Genomic DNA, 18,541 nt, shown 5'->3' with positions numbered 1-18,541 from the left:
CCTTGACTGAAATCCCTTTATTTACAAGGCTGACAACAGCGTACAGAGCACTTTCCGTTAGCAGCCTACACTCGGTGTCCCAGAGGAACTGACACGCCTGGCTAAATCAAGAAGCTCCCTGAATGGCCCATCAATTTGGCCCTTAATCAGGGATCTCTTTTTGATCCAAACAAGTAAACAAAATCAATCTAACTCAAGGATAAATTAAAAAGGGCAGTTCCCAAGAGGAGGGGAACCGTCCGAAATAAAGGACAAAGTAGAAAGAAAACTTAAATCATCAAATTAAAATGTGATTAAAAGGGTTGATAATGCACCCCAGCGGTGCCCGGAGGGCACGGAAGGTGTTGACAGTGCCCTCGGACACCTCATGGTCCCTCTCCAGCCACACCCCGCCGCGAATATAGCCGTGGTAGAGGGGTAGACAGTCGGGTCAGATACTAGCTGCCTGGACCCTGTAGGTGGCAAGCTTTACCAGGGCCAGGAGCAGGTTCACGAGGAGGTTCTCCTCCTTCCCCATTCCTCTCCGCACCAGTCAGGAGCGTGGGGCAAACAAAACATCAACAGAAAGTTTTTGAGGAAACTGTAAAGGAAGTGCAGCCTATAACACTCAACGTAGACATGGTCCATGGACTCTATAAGGTTCACAAAGGGCACACTTGGGAGCCTGTGAACCGGTACAACCTACAATTGTACAGGATTGCTGTGTGTACCCTCCCCCACCCCAGGTCTCCAAGATAGTGGGGGAGGATCTGTCTGTGGAGAGACCTCCGCTGGGGCCCTTAATCAGGGAGTTCATATTCTAATAGGCCCACTGCCTAGTTTTTACATAAACCTACATGTGACACTAATAAATAAACTTTAAACTTATGGAGAGTTGGCGCAGATCCGATGGGCTGAATGGCCTCTCTCCGCACTGTAGGGAATCTTTGGTTCTCTGTCTACACATAAATAGTGGTAGTGATTTGGAACTCTCCTGCAAGTTGATACTAGATCAATTTTTATTTCTTAATCTGAGATTGAAAACTTTTTATTCATGAAAGAGATGTAGGGGATACTGAATATATGGAGTTAGAAAAAGTTTAAAAGTTTATTTATTAGTGTCACAAGTAAGGCTTACATTAACACTGCAATGAAGTTACTGTGAAAATCCCCCAGTCACCACACTGCGGTGCCTGTTCGGGTTACACTGAGGGAGAATTTATCACGGCCAATGCATCCTAACCAGCACATCTTTCAGAATGTGGGAGGAAACTGGAGCACCCGGAGGAAACCCACACAGACACGGGGGAGAACGTGCAGACTCTGCGCAGACAGTGACCCACGCCGGGAATCGAACACGGGTCCCTGGCGTTGTGAGGTAGCGGTGCTAACCACTGTGCCACCATGCTGCCCCCAACGCAGATCAAGAATGATCTCATTGAATGGCAGAACAAGTTGAGGGGCTGAATGGCCTCCTCCTGTTCCTATGGATCTTTCTGTTGATATAAGTAAGTGTGTACATCTCCCCCATCATGGTACAAATGGACCAATTGTAAGGGAAAATGTCCCTTTTTAGATATAAGTTATTACCCACTGACTGCTGTAGGAAATCCTACTAGAGATACACTTATTTGCAAATTGTTCTTGTTTGTGGGTGTTGTAGATGTTGCCTGGGGTACGTGCCATCCAGGGGTGTAATTCCTTGTTGTTCTTGCAGGTGGCGCCATGTGCAGTGGAGCCCATTACCACCCCCATTAGGCCTCAAATGGTACTGCAAGGACAGAAGTCACAATCGAGGGTGGATTTAACTCCCAGAAGTGTCCCTGCAGTGTGAGTCAACCCACTGCACCAACGTCTCGCTTGTAGAAACGTTAACCGCTCGCACCTTGGGTTGTCGAGTCCCCAGATGCTGCAATTCCCTCCCTAAAATTCTCGGCTTCTTTCTCTCTGTCTGCTATAACACACTCCTTAAAACACACCCCTTTGACCAAATGTCCTCATATCAGTTGGTGACAACTTTCGCCTGAATCTGGAGCCTGTGAAATGCCTTGGGGCATGACGGTGCTGTGTAAATGCAAGTTGTTGTTGTGTACCATACAGCGTTGGTTTGATTTATTGTTGTCACATGTATTACAGTGAAAAGTATTGTTTCTTGCGCGGAGTACAGACAAAGCATATCTTTCACAGAGAAGGAAATGAGAGATGGAAGAATATAATGTTACAGTCATCGCTAGGGTGTAGAGAAAGATCAAATTAATGCAAGGTAGATCCATTCAGAAGTCTGACAGCAGCAGGGAAGAAGCTGTTCTCGGTTGTTATGTGTCCTCAGACTTTTGTACCTTGTTCCCGATGGAAGAAAGTGGAAGAGAGAATGCCCGGGGTGTGTAGGCTCCTTGATTATGCTTTTTCAAGACAGCGGGAAGTGTAGACAGAGTCAATGGATGGGAGGCTGGTTTGCGTGATGGATTGGGCTACATTCACAATCCCTTGTAGTTCCTTGAGATCTTGGTCAGAGCAAGCTGTGATACAACCAGAAAGGATGTTTTCTGTGTTGCCTCCGTAAAAATATCCTTAGCCTCCTGAGAAAATAAAAGTTAAAGTTTATTTATTAGTGTCACAAGTAAGGTTTACATTAACACTGCAATGAAATTACTGTGAAATTCCCCTAGCCGCCACGCTCCAGCGCCTGTTCGGGTCAATGCACCCTAACCAGCACCTCCTTCAGAATGTAGGAGGAAATCGGAGCAACCGGAGGAAACCCACGCAGACATGGGGAGAACATGCAGACACCGCACTGAGAGTGACCCAAGCCAGGAATCAAACCCCAGTCCCTGGCGCTGTGAGACAGCAGTGCTAACCCACTGTTGATGGCTTTCTTAACTATAGTGTTGGCATGAAGGGACCAGGATAGGTTGTGGGTGATCTGGACACCTAGAAACTTGAAGTTCTTGACCATTTCCACTTCATTATCTGCGCCTGGGGTCATGAAAGTGTTTGGAGGAGGAATTCTCACTTTCACAATCCTCTGCACTCAGGCTGGACGCAGGATTCAGATGACAGAAGTATTTGGTGCGATGTGGAAATATTCACACTTGTCATGCTAAACTTGTCATGCAGCCTGGACCTGTAATGAATCAGCGGTGAAAATTAGAGGGAGTACAGTGAATTAAAAAGTCACCACATTAGAGGTGGGTAACCGACAGCCTGGGTGCCACATAAAACTTTAAAAAGTTTATTAGTGTCACAAGTATACTTACATTAATGCTGCAATGAAGTTACTGTGAAAATCCCCTAGTTTGGATTTTTTGATTTGATTTATTATTGTCACATGTATTAACACACAGTGAAAAGTATTGTTACTAGTTGCCACACTCTGGCACCTGTTCGGGTACATTAAGGGAGAATTACAACGGTTAATGCATCCTAACCCACACGTCTTTTGGACGGTGGGAGGAAGCCGGAGGAAACCCACGCAGACACGGGGAGAATGTACAGATTCTGCAAAGACAGTGACCCAAGCAGGGAATCGAACCCGGGTCACTGACACTATGAGGTAGCAGTGTTAACCATTGTGCCACCGCAGCCCACATGTAGTCCAACTGGGTCCTGAGTGCGGCCCCCACGAGACATTTTGTTGACCATTGCCCCAGGTACATTTGGCTGATTTCCATTCATGTATTTTTTTCCTACTGGTGTATTGACGTTATTTGCATGCAAAGGCTCGGAGAAAGAGCAGGCAGGGTATGGTTACTATTCAAAGAGGGTCTGGTGGACTGAAGTGCATTTGTTTCAATGTGAGGTAAGGCAGATGAACTTAGAGTTTGGATTAGTACTTGGAACTATGATGTTGTTGCTATTACGGAGACTTGGTTAAGGGAAGGACAGGATTGGCAGCTTAACACCCCAGGATACAGATGTTTCAAGTGGGATAGAGGGGGATGTAAAAGGGGTGGGGGTGTTGCAGTACTGGTTAAGGAGAATATCACAGCTGTACTGGGGGGACGACACCTCAGGGGGTTCATACAGCAGGGTAATATGGGTAGAGCTCAGGAACAGGAAGGATGTAATCACACTGTTGAGGGTTTACTATAAGCCACCTAACTGCCAGCGGGAGATAGAGGAACCGATATGTAGGCAGATCTTGGCAAGGTATAAAAGTAATAGGGTTGTTGTGGTGAGAGATTTTAACTTCCCCTATATTGACTGGGACTCACTTTGTGTTCGGGGCATGGATGGGGCAGAGTTTATAAAGAGCATCCAGGAGGGCTTCTTAAAACAGTATGTAGATAGTCCAACGAGGGAAGGGGCCACACTGGACCTGGTATTGGAGAATGAGCCTGGCCAGGTGATTGATGTTTCAGTAGGGGAGCAGTTTGGGAACAGTGACCACAATTCAGTGAGGTTTAAGGTACTGATGGCTAAAGGTAAGTGTATTCCTCAAGTGAAGGAGCGAAACTGGGGGAAGGCTAATGACAACAATATTAGGCAGGAACTGAAGAATGTAGATTGGGAGCAGATGTTTGAGGGCAAATCAAAATCTGGCATGTGGGAGGCTTTCAAGTGTAAGTTGATAGGGATCCAGGACCGGCACATTCCTGTAAGGATAAAGGATAAATATGGCAACTTTCAGGAACTTTGGATAATGAGAGACATTGTAAGCTTGGTCAAAGAGAAAAAGGAAGCATTTGTCAAGGCTAGGAGGCTGGAAACAGATTAAGCAAGTGTGGAATAAAGGAAAGTAGAAAGAAACTTAAGCAAGGAGTAAGGAGGGCTAAAAGGGGTCCCAAAAAGCCATTGGCCAGTAGGATTAAGGAAAAGCCCAAGGCTTTTTATACAAATATAAAGAGCAAGAGGGTAGCCAGGACGAGGGTTGGCCCACTCAAGGACAGGGGAGGGAATCTATGCATGGAGCCAGAAGAAATGGGTCAGGTTTTAAATGAATACTTTGTGTCAGTATTATCCAAAGAGAAGAACTTGGTGGATGATGAGTCTGGGAAAGGGTGTGTAGATAGTCTGAGTCATGTCGAGATCAAAAAGGAGGAGGTTTTGAGGTTCTTGAGAAACATTGAGGCAGACAAGTCCCCAGTTCCTGATGGGATATACTCCAGAACACTGAGAGAGGCAAGGGAGGAAATTGCTGGGGCCTTGAGAGAAATCTTTGTATCCTCACTGGTTACAGGGGAGGTCCCAGAGGATTGGAGAATAGCCAATGTTGTTCCTTTGTTTAAGAAGGGTAGCAAGGATAATCCAGGTAATTACAGGCCAGTGAGCCTTACAACAGTGGTAGAGAAATTATTGGAGAGGGTTCTTCGAGACAGGATTTACTCCCACTTGGTGAGAGGCCAAGGGATCCAAGGGCCTTTGGCCTTGTGGATCCAGAACTGGCTTGCCTGCAGAACACAGTAAAAAGTCTGACAACACCAGGTTTTAGTCCAACCTATTTATTTGATAATATTCTCACTAGCTTTCGAGGGGACAGCCTCTTCGTCAGGTGAATGGAGAGTTCTGGCCTCAGACAGAGCATATAAAGCACAGACAGTTTAGAGATTACTGATTAAAATGCGAATCCTTACATTGCCTGCAGAAGGCAGAGAGTGGTTGTGGATGGGGCTTTTTCTGAATGGAGGTCAGTCACCACCGGAGTGCCTCAAGGATCTGTTCTGGGACCCTTGTTGTTTGTCATTTTCATAAATGACCTGGATGAGGAAGTGGAGGGATGGGTAAGTAAGTTCGCTGATGACACGAAGGTTGGTCGTGTTGTGGATGGTCTGGAAGGATGGCAAAAGTTGCAGCAGGACATAGATAGGATGGAGGACTGGGCGGAGAAGTGGCAGATGGACTTCAACGCAGATAAATGTGTAGTCGTCCATTTTGGCAGAACCAACGGGATGAACGAGTACACTATCAAGGGCAGAGGCCTGAGTAGTGTTGAAGAGCAGAAGGATCTTGGGGTCCGGGTCCACAGGACTCTTAAATCGGCCTCGCAGGTGGAGGAGGTGGTCAAGAAGGCGTATGGTGTACTGGCCTTCATTAATCGAGGGATTGAGTTTAGGAGTCGGGAGGTAATGCTGCAACTTTATAAGACCCTTGTCAGGCCTCATTTAGAGTATTGTGCGCAGTTCTGGTCGCCTCACTATAGGAAAGAAGTAGAAGCTATTGAAAGGGTACAGAGGAGATTTACAAGGATGTTGCCTGGACTGGGAGGCATGCCTTATGAAGTTAGGTTGAGGGAGCTGGGACTCTTTTCCCTGGAGAGACGAAGGTTGAGAGGCGACCTGATAGAAGTTTACAAAATGTTGAGAGGAATAGATAGGGTGGATTCTCAGAGGCTATTTCCCCGGGTTGAAATGGTCGCTACGAGAGGACACAGATTTAAGGTGCGGGGAGGGAGGTTCAGAAGTGATGTTAGGGGTAAGTTTTTCACTCAGAGGGTGGTGAGTGAATGGAATCGGCTGCTGTCAGTGGTGGTGGAGGCGAACTCGCTGGGGTCTTTTAAAAGACTTCTGGATGAGTATATGGGGTTTAATGAGATTGAGGGTTATAGATAGGTCTGTAGGTTGGTAGGTGATGTGATCGGCGCAACTTGTGGGCCGAAGGGCCTGTTTGTGCTGTAGTGTTCTATGTTCTATGTTCTATAAGTGGACATATGATGAGAGGCAACATGGTTTTGTGAGGGGGAGGTCGAATCTCATGAACTTGATTGAGTTTTTTGAGGAAGTGGCGAAGATGATTGATGAGGGTAGGGCAGTAGATGTTGTCCACATGGACTTTGACAAGGCCCCACATGGCAGACTGGTACAGAAGGTGAAGTTGTACGGGATTAGAGATGAGCTGGCAAGATGGGGTGTAGAGAAAGATCAACTTAGTGTGAGGTAGGTCCATTCAAAAGTCTGATGGCAGCAGAGAAGAAGCTGTTCTTGACTCAGTTGGTACGTAACCTTAGACTTCTGTATCTTTTTCCCGATGGAAGATGGTGGAAGAGAGAATGTCTGGGGTGTGTGGAGTCCTTTATTATGCTGGCTGCCTTGCCAAGGCAGCAGGAAGTGTAGACAGAGTCAATAGTTGGGAGGTTGGTTTGCGTGATGGTTTGGGCTACATTCACAACCTTTTGTAGTTTCTTGTGGTCTTGGGCAGAGCAGGAGCCATACCAAGCTGTGATACAACCAGAAAGAATGCTTTCTATGGGGCATCTGTAAATGTTGATGAGAGTCATAGCTGACATGCCAAATTTCCTTGGTCTTCTGAGAAACTAGAGGCGTTGGTGGGCGTTGGTGAGCGTTTGGCAGGCTCGAAGGGCTAGATGGCCTACTCCTGCTCCTACTTCTTATGTTCTTATGCTTTCTTAACTATAGTGTCAACATGGGGGGACCAGGACAGTTTGTTGATGATCTGGACACCTAAAATCCTCTGAACCTCTGCTCGGAAGAGCAAACATGCAGACATTAGAGAGAGAGAAAAGAGGGGTTGAGGGCAAACAAAGGCAAAATTCTGCAGCTGCCGGAGCTCTGAAATAAAAGCAGGAAGCGCTGGAAAATCTCAGCAGGTTTGATAGCCTCTGTGCAGAGAGAGAAACAGAGCTTTTTTTTAATTCATTCCTGGGACATGGATGTTGCTGGCTGGCCAGCATTTATTGCCCATCCGTGGTTGTCCTTGAACTGAGTGGCATGCTGGACCATTTCAGAGGGCAGTTGAAAGTCAACCACATTGCTGTGGCTCTGGAGTCACATGTAGGCCAGACTGGGTACGGACGGCAGATTTCCTTCCTTAAAGGGACATTAGTGAACCAGATGGGTTTTTCCGACAATGGTTTCATGGTCATCAGTAGGTTCTTAATTCCAGATTTTTTTTAATTGAATTCAAATTCCACAATCTGCCGTGGTGGGATTCGAACCCGGGTCCCCAGAACATTAGCTGAGTTTCTGGATTAATAGCCTAGTGATAATACCACTAGGCCACCGCCTCCCATGTGACTCTTCCAAGAGTCTTATAGAAGGCTCGGAACATTAACCCTGTTTCTCTCTCCACAGGTACAGCCAGCCCTGTTGAGTTATTCCAGAATTTTTCACCAAGATTTAAGGTAAATCAACGGGTGGATGAGGAGAATCTTGACTTTTCCTACAGCCAGTTGTTATGATCTGGAATGCGCTGCCTGAAAGGTCAGTGGTAGCAGATAGGGGGAAGGTAGTGACTTGATATTGTCACTGGACTAGTAATCCAGAGACCCAGGCTGATGTTCTGGGGACCCGGGTTCGAATCCCACCACGGCAGATGGTGGAATTTGAATTCAATTTAAAAAAACTCGGAATCCACTGATGACTGTGAAACCATTGTCGATTGTTGGAAAAATCCATCTGGTTCACTAACATCCTTCAGGGAAGGAAATCTGCCGTCTTTACCTGGTTCGATTCCTGGCTTGGGTCACTGTCTGTGCAGAGTCTGCATGTTCTCCCCATGTCTGCGTGGGTTTTCTCCGGGTGCTCCAGTTTCCTCCCACAGTCATAGAAATCATAGAGTCCCTACAGTGCAGAAGGAGGCCATTCAGCCCATGGAGACTGCACCGAACACAATCCCAGCCAGGCCCTAACCCCATAACCCCTCTTATTTACCCTGCTAATCCCCCTGACACTAAGGGACAGTTTACTCTGGCCAATCAATTGAACCTGCACCATCTTTGGACTGGTTAGGGTGCATTGGCCATGCTAAATCCTCCCTCAGTGTACCCAAACAGGAACAGGGGATTCTCACTGTCACTTCATTGCAGTGTTAATGTAAGCCTACTTGTGACACTAATAAATACATTTCAAACTTAATATCGCTTGGTATTCCGGGGTTGCTGTTCAGGCTCCTCTGTAGCTCCTCGCTGCCTCAGGTTATTAATTCCAAAGCTAACCGTGTTGAGACTGACAATTTACTCCTGCGGTTAACGTTATTGGTTCGGCACCTCCCCTTTAAGAAGAATTTGTGCTGCCACAGATGTTGGGCAAAAATAAAATCCCCCACTTGCCCTTAAGCCGTCACTTTAAGGGTCCTATCCGTTGTTTCCATGGAAATTGATTGATCAGCTGATTCCTTTTGTGACACTTCCCTCCAGCCCTGCCTGCGCTCCTGGTGTCTCTCACGCACAAGCCAACCCGGGGGTGGGGGGGGGGGAGGGATATAACCTCTTTCCGCCAGGTGAGGCCACCCAGCGGAGAGCTCGGAGGAGAGGGATGCTGAATCCGAGACACCCGGGATCGTAACTGGGCAAATTAAAGGGAGTCGGCAAACAACGGAGGAAGATAAAGGATACCGCTCTCCGCTTGTAGCCAAGGTCAGTAAACGTTCTGCTTCCCTGACCCTTTGTACTCACAGACACATGCAGGCAGGTAACGCAATCCTGGCTATTTGCTACACAGCACTGCCCCTGTTTACTGAGGGGAGATTGGGTGATGGCTAAATTAAGAATGCGGCTCATTTGTATCCAGAATTAAGTGTCATCTGGCACCAGGTCCCATTCCTCAAATTTCAAACATCACCCAACTTTCATTCCGTGTGAGAGGGAAAGACGTGCATTTATATAGCCCCTCTCAACCTCCCCATCCCAAAACACTTTCAATAGATAGTCCCTCCTGGATTGCAGGGGATATCATAGAATCCCTACAGTGCAGAAGGAGGCCATTCGGCCCATCGGGTCAGCACCGACCACAATTCCACCCAGGCTCTATCCCCGTAACCCCTATGCATTTACCCTAGCTAGTTCCCCTGACAACTAAGAGGCAATTTAACATGGCCAATCCACCTAACCTACACATCTTTGGACACTAAGGAGCAATTTAGCACGGCCAATCCACCTAATCTACACATCTTTGGACACTAAGGAGCAATTTAGCATGGCCAATCCACCTAACCTACACATCTTTGGACACTAAGGAGCAATTTAGCACGGCCAATCCACCTAATCTACACATCTTTGGACACTAAGGAGCAATTTAGCACGGCCAATCCACCTAATCCACACATCTTTGGACAGTAAGCAGCAATTTAGCACGGCTGATCCACCCTAACCTGCACATCTTTGGACACTAAGGGGCAATTTAGCACAGCCAATCCACCTAACCTGCACATCTTTGGACTGTGGGAGGAAACCGGAGCACCCGGAGGAAACCCACGCAGACACGGGGAGAACGTGCAGATTCCTCACGGACAGTGACCCAAGCCAGGAATCGAACCCCCGTCCCTGGCGCTATGCCACCCTGTTATCTGGCAGCCAGTGTACGCAGAGCAAGATCCCACAAACAGCAATGTAATGAGCACCAGATAACTTACTTTGCTGATGTTAATTGAAGGATAAATACAAACTAAGACCCCAAATGTCAGTGAGGATACCAGGGCAGCATGTGGCACAGTGGTTAGTACTGCCGCCTCACAGCACCAGGGACTTGGATTCAATTCCAGCCTCGGGTTGCTGTCTGTGTGCACGTTTGCACATTCTCCCCGTGTCTGCGTGGGTTTCCTCTGGGTGCTCCGGTTTGTTCCCACAGTCCGAACGATGTGCTGGTTAGGGTGCGTTGACCATGCTAAATTTACTGTTAATATAAGCCTATTTGTGACAATAATAATCTTTAACTTTTCTTTATCGTCTGCTGCACCTGCATGCTTACTGTCAGTGACTGATGTATGAAGGTTAGGGTTAGGGTTAGGATTATGTCTCGTCGCACATTCCTCGCTCAATTTATCGCCATTCAGATAGTAATCTGCCTTTCTGTTTTTGCTACCAAAGTGGATAACCTCACAATTAGGCTTACATTAACACTGCAATGAAGTTACTGTGAAAATCCCCTAGTCGCCATACTCTGGTGCCTGTTTGGGTACACTAAGGAAAAATTTAGCATGGCCAATGCACCCTAAGACTTGAATAGCAGGTTAGTTGTAAAGACTTGCATTCTAATCAGTAATCTGTAAACTGCCTGCTATTATATGCTCTGTCTGAGGCCAGAACTCTCCATTCACCTGACGAAGGGAGAAACCCCAAAAGCTTGTGAGTTTACTATCAAATAAATCGGTTGGACTTAAACCTGGTGTTGTCAGATATCTTACTGTGTTTACCCCAGTCCAACGCTGGCATCTCCACATCAATGCACCCTAACCTGCACATCTTTCGGACTCTGGGAGGAAATCCACGTAGACACGGGGAGAACATGCACAGACAGTGACCCAAACCAGGAATCGAACCCGGGTCCCTAGTGTTGTGAGGCAGCAGTGCTGACCACTGTTCCTGGACTGGCAGCCTGGATTTTGTGTCCAGATCCCCGGAGTGAATGTTAAATTGATTATTTTTTGATGTGGAGATGCCGGTGTTGGACTGGGGTGGGCACAGGAAGTAGCCTCAAAACACCAGGTTAAAGTCCGACAGGTTTATTTGGTGGCACAAGCTTTCGGGGCACTGCCCCTTCATCACCTGATGAAAGAGTAGCGTTCCATAAGCTCGTGACACCAAATAAACCTGTTGGACTTTAACCAGGCGTTGTGAGATTAGTTACAATACTTTCTGAGTTAGACAGAAAGTGTCATCTAGCTTCGTTACAGTTGACAACACTCATGGTGTTCCCGCGCACACCAACATCTCATCACGAGTCGATTCTAAACCCTGAGGAAGGATTGTCACGTCCTGCCGTCCTTCACCCGCTCACAGTTTCGTTCCAACACAGCGAGGACTGAATTTTCTCTCTCTCTCTCTCTCCGTCACCTCGACAGAAATTTTCCTGCCTCTAACTTTGCTGTGGCGAACTGAGATTTAAAGCTCGCTCTTCAGAGAGGAACTGACACACGCTATTGGCTCGTGTGTGCTCTGAGTGTGGTATTTTGCATTGTACTGCAACAGTGTTCTCCAGGTGGAGTCTGCGCATCAGGAATCATAGAAACCCGACAGTACAGAAAGAGGCCATTCAGCCCACTGAGTCTGTAACGGCCACAAAACCTCCCAGGCCCTACCCCCATATCCCTACATTTATTTTACCCGCTAATCCCTCTAACCTACACATCTCAGGACACTAAGGGGTAATTTAGCCTGGCCAATCAACCTAACCTGCACATGTTTGGATTTTCTCTCCGTGTCTGCGTGGGTTTCCTCCGGGTGCTCTGGTTTCCTCCCACAGTCCAAAGATGTGTAATTGAGGTGGATTGGCTGTGCTAAATTGTCCCTTAGTGTCCAAAGATGTGTAGGTTAGATGGATTGGCCATGATAAATTGTCCCTTAGTGTCTAAAGATATGTAGATTTGGCAGTTGGTAAGTGTATGGAATTATGGGAGTAGGGCCTGGGTGCCATGCTCTGTTGGAGAGTCGGTACAGACTTGATGGGCTGAATGGCCTCGTTCCGCACTGTAGAGAATCTCTGAAGGTCTATTCTTACATTTTTTCCAACGACGATGAGTCCTTCCAGCAGCGTGGGTCTGTGAGTATTGACCATCCCGCTCCCAAATGCTTATTCTTTCCGTATGAATCCAGTCAGTGTTTCTTCAGGAGCTATTCAACTCTGTGGGTCATCGCTGCATGGCCTGATCCTGTTATTACCTGATGGTCACCAGTACATTTTTGGTAGGCGTGACTGGGAAATGATCAGTGCTGATATATGAGGGGGCTTTACCCCCTTGCTAGCTCCGGCCCTCAATCAGGGAGCTCATACTCCAATCATTACCTCAATCAGGGAGCTCATACTCCAATCATTACCTCAATCAGGGAGCTCATACTCCAATCATTACCTCAATCAGGCAGCTCATACTCCAATCATTACCTCAATCGGGGAGCTCATACTCCAATCATTACCTCAATCGGGGAGCTCATACTCCAATCATTACCTCAATCGGGGAGCTCATACTCCAATCATTACCTCAATCGGGGAGCTCATACTCCAATCATTACCTCAATCGGGGAGCTCATACTCCAATCATTACCTCAATCGGGGAGCTCATACTCCAATCATTACCTCAATCAGGGAGCTCATACTCCAATCATTACCTCAATCAGGGAGCTCATACTCCAAGAGGCCAGCCTCATGGGCTGAATCTTCCTTCATTCTCACTGGCATTACTGCTGTCTGGACAGCTGACTTTCACTGTTGGTCATTTTTTTTCTTTGAGGGAAAATATCTGATTCTAGATGTCACACCTGAAGTGCATCAGACACGTCTCAAAATCTACACTGGAGGATTGACAGGAGTGAATGAAATGCTCGGATCTCCCCCGTGGCAGTTACTCTGTAGATGCTGGTGTGGGTTATTCAGTGTGGTATAAAGTGTTAGAATAGCATCAGTCCAAAAAAACCAGGCTAAAAGCTCCAACTTTTACAATGCATTTTTCATGCTGCTAAGCCTGATGGTACTGTTTGTAACAGCACTGCCCTGCCTCAGAATTATGGATTCATGTTCCACCACAGAGACATCTCCACCCACATCTCCAAAGTGAACAATAGAATTAGAGATCGCCATTCAAAAGTACTTAATTCACAATAAAGCATGTTGGGACATCTGGAGCTAGTGAAAGGTGCTATATAAATGCAAATTTGATTGCTCCCGGCTATTTCTTTCTCTTTTTCTATTAGATAAATGCGAGGTGATGCATTTTGGTAAATTGAACTAGGGCAGGACTTACTTAGTTAACACTAGGGGAGAGATCTAAGAAAGAGATCTAAGGGTACAGATTCATAGCTCCTTGAAAGTGGAGTCACAGGTGGACAGAGTGGTGAAGAAGGCATTCGGCATGCTTGGTTTCATCAATCAGAACATTGAATACTGGAGTTGGGACGTCTTGTTGAAGTTGTACAAGACATTGGTAAGGCCACACTTGGAATAATGTGTGCAATTCTGGTCACCCTATTATAGAAAGGATATTATTAAACTAGAAAGAGTGCAAAAAAGATTTACTGGGATGCTACCGGGACTTGATGGTTTGAGTTATAAGGAGAGGCTGGATAGACTGGGACTTCTTTCTCTGGTGCGTAGGAGACTGAGGGGTGATCTTATAGAGGTCTATAAAATAATGAGGAGCGTAGATCAGCTAGAGAGTCAATGTCTTTTCCCAAAGGTAGGAGAGTCTAAAACGAGAGGGCATAGGTTTAAGGTGAGAGGGGAGAGATACAAAAGGGTCCAGAGGGTGGACCGAGCTGCCAGAAGCTGTGGTAAAGGCAGGTACAATTTTGTATTTGGAAAAGCATTGCGACAGTTACATGGGTACGATGGGTATAGAGGGACATGGGGCAAACACAGGCAATTGGGACTAGCTTAATGGTTAAAAAAAGGGCGGCATGGACAAGTTGGGCCGAAGGGCCTGTTTCCATTCTGTAAACCTCTATGACTCGATTCTCTCTTCCTCCAGTAAAACATGACCATCGTATCAAAGAGAGGCTCTACTGGTTTTGTCAATGGCTGCTTGGATAAACCCTCATAGCCAAGAGACACTGGGCCGTACAGGCGAGGTGTGCCTCAGCTTCCCCCTCCCCTCCATCACTCGGAGGGAGTTGACCCCAACCTGGATGGTGCCGAAGTCTTTGCGGGTCCGCGGTGAAGGGGAGGAGATTCAACCAGCTTTCCTGAGCTGGATTGCTCTCCGGGGTGTTGGCTGGCTGGAATCGGGCTTTGCTGTGATGGCGCCCACAGCTGAATAACCACCCACTGGGTGCAATTTTGCAGCCTCGCACAGGCGAGACTGGAAATTCCTGCCCGAGGTCAATGGGGATATCCACTGTCGGACCCTCGCCCACTCCGATTCCGAGGCAGGCGAGGTGATAGAGTTCAGGCCATTGCCTTGGTTCACTTGGACCAGGTACGGGACACCATTGGACTAGGGAGGGAGGGGAGAGGAAGGAGAAAGAAAATGAATGGATAGTCAGCAGAATAACTATGATGTGGAGATGCCGGTGTTGGATTGGAGTGGGCAAAGTAAGAAGTCTCACAGCAACACATTTCTCACAACACTTGGAATTACGAGCTTTCGGAGAGTTGTTCCTTTATTACTCACCTAATGAAGGAGCAGTGCTCTGAAAGCTCGTGATTCCAAATAAACCTGTTGGACTTTAACCCGGTGTTGTGAGACTTCTTACTGCAGCTGAATAACGTTCAGGCACCTACAATATGGCCAAGTGTAAGCGCCCATAGCAACAGTCTGAGAAAATGATCCAATAAACAGAATCTTGATGCACAGTGGGGCAGCAAAGGGATTTACCATCTACATCTTGTCCAGGAAGCAGCTGTTCCCCTTTAGTTGAAGGGTCAGTTACGAGGGGGAGCAAGTTAAAGGGGAAGAGTGGGAGGTTTAGGGCGGATTTGAGGAAATAGTTTGAGGGTGGTGATGGTGTGGAATGCGCTGCCTGGGAGGGTGTTGGGGGCGGGATGCCTCACATCTTTAAACAGTGCCTGGATGAGAACTTGACAGGTTGCAAACCATTGGGAATCTGTGGAATTCCCTGCCCAGTGAAGCCTCCCTCATTGAATGTTTTTCAGGCAAGGATAGATAAATTTTTGGAACAGTAAAGGAATTAAGGGTTATGGTGAGCGGGCGGGTAAGTGGAGCTGAGTCATTATTGAATGGCGGAGCAGACTCGAGGGGCCAGATGGCCTATTCCTGCTCCCAGTTCTTATAACATTCAGAGCTGTGGGCCAAGTGCTGGCTCGTGGAATGGGGTGGGCAGGTCATGTGTCGATGCAGACTTGATGGGCCTGTTCTGCACTGTAGTGTTCTGTGATTCTGTGTTTGTTCTGTTCCCGTAGACAGCCACCTCCAGCCACAGGAACCATGTTGGCAAGGAAGGGTATCATTCCGGATGAGTATCTATTGACCAGGTTGGTGGAGAACGAGGTCTCCCAGCCTCGATACCGCGCCAAGTCCAGGAAAGCTCGCTTCGTTACCAAAAACGGAGGCTGCAACGTGGCCCACAAGAACATTCGAGAGCAAGGCCGCTTCCTTCAAGATGTCTTCACCACCCTGGTGGACCTCAAGTGGCCTTACACCCTGGTGATCTTCACCATGTCGTTCCTGTGCAGTTGGATGCTCTTTGCGATACTCTGGTGGCTCATTGCCTTTGCGCACGGGGACCTGGACTCCAGGCAGGACAGTGTGGTCCCCTGCATCACCAGCATCACGTCCTTCACCTCCGCCTTCCTCTTCTCCATTGAGGTGCAGGTGACCATTGGGTTCGGGAGCAGGATGGTGACCGAGGAGTGCCCCCTGGCCATCACCGTCCTCATCATGCAGAACATCTCAGGCCTCATCGTCAACGCCGTCATGCTCGGCTGCATCTTCATGAAGACTGCCCAGGCCAACCGCAGAGCGGAAACCATCATCTTCAGCAAGTATGCAGTCATCGCCCAGAGGAATGGCAAGTTGTGCTTCATGTTCCGGGTGGGGGACCTGAGGAAGAGTATGATCATCAGTGCCACCATCCAAATGCAGCTGGTGAGGAAGACTACCACCCAGGAAGGAGAGGTCATCCCCATCTCGCAGATTGACATCCAAGTGGAGAACCCAGTGGGGATTAACGCCATCTTCCTGGTCTCCCCCCTCATCATCAGCCACGCCATCGACAGAAACAGCCCCCTCTACGACCTGTCGGCCGTCAGCCTCCAACAGGAAGACCTGGAGGTGGTCGTCATCCTGGAAGGTGTGGTGGAGACGACTGGCATCACCACCCAAGCCAGGACGTCTTACCTACCGGAGGAGATCTTCTGGGGCCACAGGTTTGTGCCCATCGTGACAGAGGAGGAGGGAAGATACTCGGTCGACTATTCAAAGTTTGGCAACACCGTGCGGTCCAAGACCCCGCTTTGTAGCGCCAGAGAGCTTGAGGCGGAGGAGAGAGGGCAAAACCAAACGGACAATGGTCCACACCTGCCGTTGGGCACTCTGCACAAAAGGAGTTTCTGCAAGAACATCAGTATCCCTGGGGGGCGCATGAAATCATCCGTGCGTTTCCAATCCGTCGATTGTTTATCCGATTTGGAGTCACAGAAAGTCATGGAGTCACACTCGTTACCGCGCTGAACCTTCTTCCACCAGATCTCCTCAACTGAAAATCCGTCTCCTTCAATCCTCATCCTGTCTAAAATCAAGGCTCATTGCCCCACTCCTCCTTCCTCATTTTGGACACGGGATCAGAAGAGATGTTTTCTTTGCTCTTAGCTCTGACAAAGGGTCATCCAGAATCGAAACGTTGGCTCTATTCTCTCCCCACGGATGCTGTCAGACCCGCTGAGATTTTCCAGCATTTCCTATTTATCTTTCAGATTCCTGCATCTGCAGTATTTTTCTTTTATTTAAGTACACGTTGGTCTCCATTTTGATACTCTGTTAATTCAATTTGCACTACCCATGGATTGGGCACACAGGTACAAGTTTCGCTGGTGTTAAGTGTTAACATTCTACGTGCTACACTTACATTGCCTTCTGTAACTAACTACTTGCACAAGTTGACCATTGCGAATATGACCTGACATACAACGTAATCTGGGAGTTGGTTTTCTCCAGGTTAGTGGTAAACCTATTCACCAATGGATATGTTCATTGGAAGCAGCGACTCCAACCTTCTCTGACTGAAGGGCACACGCTAAACTGACATGTTGTAATTCTCAGGCTAAAATTGTGATTTGGGTTTATTCAGATATAAAATTAAGCGGAAGCGAGAGCAACTGCGACTTCTACTCATTGTGCATTGCCTATTTTGAAACAACAAAGCCTTGTGTTGTTTGTACTGTGCTTTGTTCTGTGAAGCATTTATCCAAGTCCCGAAAATAAATTGGTATAGGTGCATTCAGATGTTCAAGAGGTGTTCTATCAATTAGCTAACGGTTCAAAGATGAAGTGGAAATATACAAAAGAAACCTTCAAAAGGGGACGACGCCTTCTTCATGGCAAATTGGGACAAAGCAAGGCTAACCTTTCACAATCAAATAAAGCAGTCAATTATATTTAAGTTACAAAATACATACACAGACTGTTGGTCAGGTTTCTTAATGCTTAAAAGTCTGTAAGACAAAGCAACTCTCGGATAGAGAGTAATCAATTTCTCCTCACCCTTATGTACTAAACACAATGGAGGGCATCTTGGTATGGCAATTGCTTAGCCCACGGACGAATGTAACGAGTTAATAACATGGTGATTTCATATCAACTGTTATTAGTGCCTGGTTGTAACCAAATACTAAAACATGTTAAGCTGCCCGGCCAGACTGAGGCGATTCCTTCTCCTCTGTGGTGCCACCAGCGAGGGAGACCATTAACATTACGTACAAATGGCCAAGTGGGTGGCACAGTGGGTTAGCACTGCTGCCTCACAGCGCCAGGGACCTGGGTTCAATTCCCAAATGGGTCACTGTCTGTGTGGAGTCTGCACATTCTCCCCGTGTCTGCGTGGGTTTCCTCCGGGTGCTCCTGTTTCCTCCCAGAATTCAAAAGTGTGCAGGTTAGGTTGATTGGCCATGCTAAGTTGACCTTTAGTGTCAGGGGGACTAGGTAGGGTAAATCCGTGGGTAGCGTCTGGGTGGGATTGTTGTCAGTGCAGACTCAATGGGCTGAATGGCCCCCTTCTGTGCTGTAG

General features: G+C 47.5%; 1 protein-coding gene across 1 annotated transcript; it reads left to right on the top strand.

Moving 5' to 3' along the window:
• Positions 1 to 9,141: 9,141 nt before the first annotated feature.
• LOC145361635 (ATP-sensitive inward rectifier potassium channel 11-like) lies at positions 9,142 to 17,743 on the top strand. Its single transcript, XM_080217513.1, has 2 exons — positions 9,142 to 9,289; positions 15,720 to 17,743. The coding sequence occupies exon 2, from the start codon at positions 15,745 to 15,747 to the stop codon at positions 16,987 to 16,989; it is 1,245 nt and encodes a 414-aa protein (XP_080073639.1). The 5' UTR covers positions 9,142 to 9,289; positions 15,720 to 15,744; the 3' UTR covers positions 16,990 to 17,743.
• Positions 17,744 to 18,541: the final 798 nt, after the last annotated feature.

The sequence above is a fragment of the Carcharhinus amblyrhynchos genome, chromosome 35, assembly GCF_965287045.1.
Source record: "Carcharhinus amblyrhynchos chromosome 35, sCarAmb.v2.hapA, whole genome shotgun sequence".
NCBI classification, from domain to species: Eukaryota; Metazoa; Chordata; class Chondrichthyes; order Carcharhiniformes; family Carcharhinidae; genus Carcharhinus; species Carcharhinus amblyrhynchos.
The sequence above is the reverse complement of the archived record's forward strand: the minus strand, read 5'-3'. Positions and strand labels throughout refer to the sequence as shown.